A 7,794-nucleotide genomic window follows, 5' to 3' on the forward strand; every position below is an offset into this window, starting at 1 on the left:
ATCTCGGGCGCGTTGTCGTTCTCGTCTATGATATCTATTTGCACCTTGCAGTGTGATACCAAACCCCCCCCATCCCTCGCCTCCAGGCCAAATATGTATTTACTCTTCTCCTCGAAATCGAGGGGACCCGCCGTCCTGACCTCCCCGCTGTCGCTGTCGACAGTGAACAATGCGCTGATGGTGCCGTGGACGTTGCTGAGGGAGTAGGAGACCCGCCCGTTGGTGCCCGCGTCTGCATCTGTCGCCCGTACCCTCAGCACGAGAGACCCCGCTGGCAAATTCTCCGCCACTCGCGCCTCGTAGACTCCTTTGCTGAACACAGGTGGGTTGTCGTTTAAGTCCGTCACATTGATGCGAACCTGAACAGTCCCGGATCTCGCGGGATCCCCGCCATCCACTGCTGTCAGTACCAATTCAAAGCAGCTCTGCTTCTCCCGGTCCAAGGCTCTCTCCAGCACCAATTCCGGCTGCTTGCTTCCGTCGAGGGTCTCCTTTAAGGCGAGAGAGAACGACGGGTCGCTCGTGAGATGGTACGTCAACAGCGCATTCGTTCCCACGTCAGCGTCCTGTGCCCTCTCCAGTGGAAAGCGAGCACCGGGAAGCGTCCATTCACCAATCTCCAGTTCCAGAGCAGCTTTGCTCAGCGCAAGAAGCACTGGCTCGGTGTGACTCGAGTGGCGTTATTAAGTCACATGCGCTTTTGGGTGCTTTCAGTTCATGTCCTTTAGTCCCACTGAAATCTCAGATGCAAGTATTCGTGTCAGAGCAACATGGAAAGGAAGTAAGTTGGTCTTAAAAAATTCGTAGTTAAACTACAAGAGCAAGGAATGATATTATAGAAAGGGATGAAGTTGGGAACCTTTCAACTCTCCGTCACGCATCTTGAATTCTGCTTCCCTTACCTGGGTCACATTAACTTGAGAAACAAATCAGCCTAAAGCAAAGCTTAGAGCTTTATTATAAGAATGAATAACGCTTATTATTTTTTTTTCTGAATAATGAAATGTCTTCTTTTGTGTCTCCATGCCTGAGAACCTTACAGTGAATAAGTGCAAAGGCATTTCTGAGTCTTTCATAGAATCAAATAAAATATGTTTCACATCGGAAACATAAACGGTTCTATCCAAGCAACATGGTTCCTTATTGCTGGATGCCTGTCATTTATTTTCAGGAAAGGGATCACAGGAAAAAAATGACACAGTCCTAGACCCCAGAGATTAAATCTAATTATTTTCAAAAAAAACCCTTTGGCACACCAATTTCCTGGATCAAAGCCAGTCTCTCAGCCTACTCGAACTGCATTTTGAGTCTTCAGACACATCCAACGCTTGGGTCTGGGTATTTAGACTGCGCTCCTAGAACCACTACAATGTATAAGTGTATGTTTCTTATTTTGCAACTTGTAGTAGCTACACAACAAAGGAAACTGTCTTGTTCCAAGTACACAGGACCTCAAACCACATGCCCCAGCCACAGTAATTTCCTTGGACCACGAAAAAAGAAAAATAACTTGGAACCACAGGTGAGGGCCTCATCAGACTACAAGGACGAATGGAACTTTACACATTTCTTTTATCCATTTCAAACCGTATCACAGTAAACTCCTACACTGGCCCTGTCTCTGGATAGACAGACTTTTCTCTGTCATCACACAATACAAATCAAATTTTGAGGACAGGCACTATTAAAAGTCACTCTCACATGTTTTCAAATCCCAAGAATCATAACACAAATCCATGCACAGCGATTTTTCTGCTCATCACAATAATTTCAGCAATTCTGGAATGTTGTAAAAGCTACCATCAGCAGCTCGATTTGTGATCCAGTCATCAAAATATCACTCAAAGGTAACACCATCACTGTCCAGCACATGGGTTTTCTGGAGGATGGCTGACTCTCCTACTCTGAATGCAAGGTTTCCATCTGCGCCCAAAAATTACCATTCCCAGAAAACATCATGAAACTGAAAACAGAAATGGTGAACACACAACCTCGCCCTTTGAGTCCAAATGACGAAATATCAAAAAATGAAGACACACTTTAGACAATTCTCAGAATATCATTAATAAATACACGAATCAAAACCACACGTGTCTCCAACATTACATTCTCACAAACAAATCTCTCCTCAACCCCTTTTGCTCCTCAACCACCTTTTGGTGGAGAGGCGCCATCAAAAGAAAAGGTCCTCACACAGCTTCCCATTGCCGTGGATAATATTTCACTTCCCAACCTGAGTACGTGGCAAGCATAAGTATTTCTTCCAGTAAATCTTCAAGAAAACACCTCTATTAAAACGAGCAAGGGAAGAGGTTTAACTCTGCAAAAAGGAAGGAATCAACAAAGACTCTTGATGATGATGGTCCTAAGGTCAGGCACGGAGCTCGGGTACTTAGCAGGTAATGCATACAGAGTTGGCTTCACCCAAAATTCCCTTTATGGCACTTGCCATAAGAACCTAATTAAACCATTCATTAGAAAACCAAAACAACCTGCGAACATACAGGAGGAACCTCCCAGGGCTTCCCACACAGCTGAAGTTAGATGTGATAGGACAAATTTACCAGGGAAGAAGAAAATCACATTGCACAGAAGTAGGGCTGAACACTGAACAGGGAAATGAGCAAACAATGTCTCTCCTGTTTCAACAAACCTCCACACTCAAGTCACAGGACTCTAATCTCCAGTCCTGAACAACATCCAGAGTATCCTCTGACCCTCATAAGCTGCAATAACATATAATCAAAACCCACCTAAAACATCTTTAACACCCACCACCATCAAGCCATCCACATTTACCGGGAAGGGGAGTTGGATTTCTCTGCAAGGCTCAGTAGCCTGACATTTCAGATTATGTCAACAGTAGTAGGTACAGGAAAAGGGTATCTAGGGAGTGAAACATGCAAAAAAACACTCACACGGGAGCTCACATCAAAGGCCATGCCCACATATCCTCAGTGTAATTTCTTTATACAGTAGAAATAGGAAAAATGCGAGGAACCACAACTGCGAGTCTAATATAACAACTAGGACAAATTGAATTTCTACACCACCTTTACACCTTTAAGAATTAAAAAATAAAAAAAAATAAAAAAAAATAAAAATCACAGCAAAAATTTAACCTGCCCTGTACCTACAAAAGAGATTTTTCACCCTGGCCAAACATCGTGCAACAGCAAAGCTACAACCGCAGTCAGTCTTCTTTGAAAGAAAAGAGGTACACAAAATCTCACACGGTCAGAGAACGATCACTGATACTCAAAGGAAATGTGAGTTACTAACTAAAATAAAATACTGTCAAGAACATAAACGATACTCAGCTCAAAAAGGACCCAGTCATCACAATAACTGCGCATCCTACCTCAGCACATGGCTACCTTTGAATGTACACTATTTGAAAATTTTAAAGTGATGTTAGACACTGGGCGACTAAGTGTTCTTTCAAAAGAATGTCAATCTGCTCAGGAACAGTTGCTGTCGGGGAAACACCCGACCCTCCAAACAATATAAATTCCACTTGCATTTGATGCAACAGATGCATTAAGAATATGGAATGCTGAGAGGAATTACACTTGTCAGGAGTAAAAAAGAAGAAACAAAACGCAACTCTATGAAAACACAAAGAAAAAACCTCCAGCCAAGAGCAACCTCCCTTCTCCGACCGTGCCCAGCAAATTTAAGGCTGAACATGGACCCCACGTCCACCTCCGTGCAGCAAGAATCAGCAGGCCCCATCATGCAGATGTAGAGGACCGATCCTTCATTCTCTGCTTTTCCTACGCAGCACATGGACCACGGAAAAAAAAAAAAAAGAGAGAGGAACAATGAAGGAAAGCATGGAAAAAAGATTTTGGCCCCAGAAACTCACCGAGGGAGGGGCAGAAGACGCGGGCAGGGCGGCGGCCGGGTCCTCGTCCCCGAGCAGCGGCGCGGGCTCGTCGGGCGGCGGCCGGGCCGGGAGGGTGTCGCAGCAGCTGGCGGCCGAGAAGCGCAGCTGGCTCTTGCGCGAGTCGGCCGTGAGCGACACGTCGTGCGAGTAGGACTGCAGGAAGGCGCGCACGCCGTCGATGCCCACGAAGTGCGACACGGGCACGCCGCGCAAGGCGCCGCTGTCGGCCGGCAGCAGCTGCTGGCGGTGCCAGCGGCGCAGGCGCAGCGCCAGCAGCAGCAGCAGGAAGGCCACGAAGAGGCACGACACGGCGGCCACGGCCAGCACGAGCCAGCGCGTCAGGCCGGCGGCCGGCTCGCCCGGCGCCGCCGCCTCGTCGGCCGCGCTGCCCAGCTCGGCCAGCAGCTCGGCCACGCTCTCGGCCAGCACCACGCTGAGCGTGGCCGTGGCCGAGAGCGCCGGCCGCCCGTGGTCCTTGACCAGCACCACCAGGCTCTGGCGCGCCGCGTCGCGGGCCAGCGGCGAGCGCGCCGTGCGCACCTCGCCGCTGTGCAGCCCCACGCGGAACAGCCCCGGCTCCGTGGCCTTGGCCAGCTCGTAGGACAGCCACGCGTTCTGCCCCGCGTCCGCGTCCACCGCCACCACCTTGGCCACCAGCGCGCCGGCCTCCGACCGGCGCGGCGCCAGCTCCACGCCCGACCACGCCGCGCCCGAGCCCGCCGCCGCGCCCGGCGGCGGGTACAGCACCTGCGGCGCGTTGTCGTTCTCGTCCACGATCAGCAGCCGCACCGACACGTTGCTGCTCAGCGCCGGCGCGCCGCCGTCCTCCGCCCGCACCCACAGCTGCAGCTCGCGCAGCTGCTCGTAGTCGAAGGAGCGCAGCGCGTACAGCGCGCCCGTCTCCGCCTGCACCGACACGTACGACGACAGCGGCGCGCCCCGCACCCGCCCCTCCGCCAGCCGGTAGCGCACGCGCGCGTTCTGCCCCCAGTCCGCGTCCGTGGCGCGCACCGTCAGCACCAGCGCGCCCGCCGCGTTGTTCTCCGCCAGCCGCGCGCTGTAGCGCTCCTCCGCGAACACCGGCGCGTTGTCGTTCACGTCCAGCACCCGCAGCGCCAGCACCGCGCTGCTCTGCAGCGCCGGCGACCCGCCGTCGGCCGCCCGCACCGTCACGTTGTACTCCGCCACCTGCTCCCGGTCCAGCTCTCTCGCTGTCACCACGCTGTAGTAATTGCCCTGCGAGCTTTGCAGCCGGAACGGGACGTCTTTGTCGATCGAGCAGCGCACCTCGCCATTCACCCCTGAGTCTCGATCATGTACGTGCAAAAGGGCTACAACTGTCCCCGACAGGGCATCCTCAGAAATCTCGCTGAGCGCAGACCTCACCGAAATCTCGGGTGCGTTATCGTTTATGTCTTTCACAGTGATCGAGACTTCGGCAGTATCGGACAGGCCACCCCCATCACGTGCCTGCACCTCCAGTTCGTACGAGTCGCCTTCCTCGAAGTCCAGGCTCCGCAACAGCCTGATCTCTCCAGTCTCACTATCTAAGTAGAATATTTTCAAGGCTTTCTCTGTGATTTTCTTAAACGAGTATTTCAAATGACCATTCAGCCCTTCGTCAGCGTCCGTGGCCCTGACAGTGACGAGGACAGAGCCCACGGGCACGTCCTCGGGCACACGCACCGTGTACTCGGCCTGGCTGAACACGGGCGCGTTGTCGTTCGCGTCCAGCACCGTCACGCGGATCCGAGCCGTGCCCGTCCGTGCCGGATCGCCGCCGTCGCTCGCCCTCAGCACCAGCTCGTGAAACGCCGCCTCCTCCCGGTCCAGCGCCTTGGCCAGCACCAGCTCGGGACGCTGATCGCCGCCGGGGCCCGCCTGCACGGCCAGCGAGAAGTGCTCGTCGCCGCTCAGCTCGTAGCTCTGCAGGGAATTCTGACCAGAATCCAGGTCGTGCGCCTCGGGTAAGGGAAACCGAGACCCCGGCGCTGTCCCCTCGCTTATTCTTTCTTCCAACTCAGCTTCCTTGAAGCTGGGCGCGTTGTCGTTAATGTCCGTGATTTCTACTTCTATTCGGTAAATCTTCATTTCTCCTTGCACTATCAGCTCACAGCGCAGCACGCATTGAGCGCACGCGCGCGTTCTGCCCCCAGTCCGCGTCCGTGGCGCGCACCGTCAGCACCAGCGCGCCCGCCGCGTTGTTCTCCGCCAGCCGCGCGCTGTAGCGCTCCTCCGCGAACACCGGCGCGTTGTCGTTCACGTCCAGCACCCGCAGCGCCAGCACCGCGCTGCTCTGCAGCGCCGGCGACCCGCCGTCGGCCGCCCGCACCGTCACGTTGTACTCCGCCACCTGCTCCCGGTCCAGCTCTCTCGCTGTCACCACGCTGTAGTAATTGCCCTGCGAGCTTTGCAGCCGGAACGGGACGTCTTTGTCGATCGAGCAGCGCACCTCGCCATTCACCCCTGAGTCTCGATCATGTACGTGCAAAAGGGCTACAACTGTCCCCGACAGGGCATCCTCAGAAATCTCGCTGAGCGCAGACCTCACCGAAATCTCGGGTGCGTTATCGTTTATGTCTTTCACAGTGATCGAGACTTCGGCAGTATCGGACAGGCCACCCCCATCACGTGCCTGCACCTCCAGTTCGTACGAGTCGCCTTCCTCGAAGTCCAGGCTCCGCAACAGCCTGATCTCTCCAGTCTCACTATCTAAGTAGAATATTTTCAAGGCTTTCTCTGTGATTTTCTTAAACGAGTATTTCAAATGACCATTCAGCCCTTCGTCAGCGTCCGTGGCCCTGACAGTGACGAGGACAGAGCCCACGGGCACGTCCTCGGGCACACGCACCGTGTACTCCGCCTGGCTGAACACGGGCGCGTTGTCGTTCGCGTCCAGCACCGTCACGCGGATCCGAGCCGTGCCCGTCCGTGCCGGATCGCCGCCGTCGCTCGCCCTCAGCACCAGCTCGTGAAACGCCGCCTCCTCCCGGTCCAGCGCCTTGGCCAGCACCAGCTCGGGACGCTGATCGCCGCCGGGGCCCGTCTGCACGGCCAGCGAGAAGTGCTCGTCGCCGCTCAGCTCGTAGCTCTGCAGGGAATTCCGGCCCGAGTCAGGGTCCTGAGCCTCGGCCAGGGGAAACTGCGACCCCGGGGCTGTCATCTCACTTATTGTCTCTTCCAGTTCAATTTCCTTGAAGCTGGGCGCGTTGTCATTAATGTCTGTGATTTCCACTTCTATTCCATAAAACTTCATTTCCCCTTCCACTATCAGCTCACAGCGCAGCACGCATTGTTGCACACGCTCGCACAGCTGCTCTCTGTCGATCCTCTCCGCTGTCACTTCTTCCACTCACCCTCCGACTCGCCCCTCCCGGGTGCTGTCGCCGGCTTTTCTGCCTCCCTGCAGAACCGCTCTGCACTGCGGAGACTCTCGCAGACCGCCCGCCACCGAGCCTGATGCCGAGCGAGCGAGCGATCGAGCGGGTCGGCAGCGGGCGGGGCTGCAGCGCTCCGAGCTTCCTCCCGCTCCTCTCGGTCAACAGCGGCGCCCGCAGCCTCCGCCCGGCACTGCAGGCACCGAGCGCTGCCCGCCCTGCCCGGCACACGGACAGCCCGCGCGGAGGGGACAGTTATCACCGAAAGGATGTGGCCAGATCAGCCGGACTAAAGCTGTCATTTCTGCAGCCGCCTTCCAGCAAATTATGGGATGGGACAGAGCTGAACTTTCTTTAGAGAGACACACGTATGTTCGCTTTGGAGTACAGCACAAAACACCCCTTAACCAAAGGGATATTTCACAGCAGCCATCAAAGTCTCAGTACTTCGCTTCGGAAAATAAAGATGAAGAAGAAAGAAACAACCACTCTGTTTTCCTAAAAACCCATCATGTAAAATTAGCAGAT

General features: G+C 54.6%; 1 protein-coding gene across 1 annotated transcript; it reads right to left on the bottom strand.

Annotated features, from left to right (window-relative positions):
- Positions 1-103: 103 nt before the first annotated feature.
- On the bottom strand, positions 104-7,484 carry LOC121345407 (protocadherin gamma-A10-like; the record flags this gene model as incomplete). The annotated part of the gene is given in 5 exon segments (XM_041422257.1): positions 104-575; positions 3,700-3,776; positions 3,865-6,023; positions 6,025-7,231; positions 7,312-7,484. Coding segments are annotated over 5 exon segments (4,088 nt in total), but the record flags the coding sequence as incomplete, so codon positions are not given.
- Between the last annotated feature and the right edge of the window lie 310 nt (positions 7,485-7,794).

The sequence above is a fragment of the Onychostruthus taczanowskii genome, unplaced genomic scaffold, assembly GCF_017590055.1.
Source record: "Onychostruthus taczanowskii isolate IOZ18803 unplaced genomic scaffold, ASM1759005v1 scaffold725, whole genome shotgun sequence".
In the NCBI taxonomy this organism is placed as follows: Eukaryota; Metazoa; Chordata; class Aves; order Passeriformes; family Passeridae; genus Onychostruthus; species Onychostruthus taczanowskii.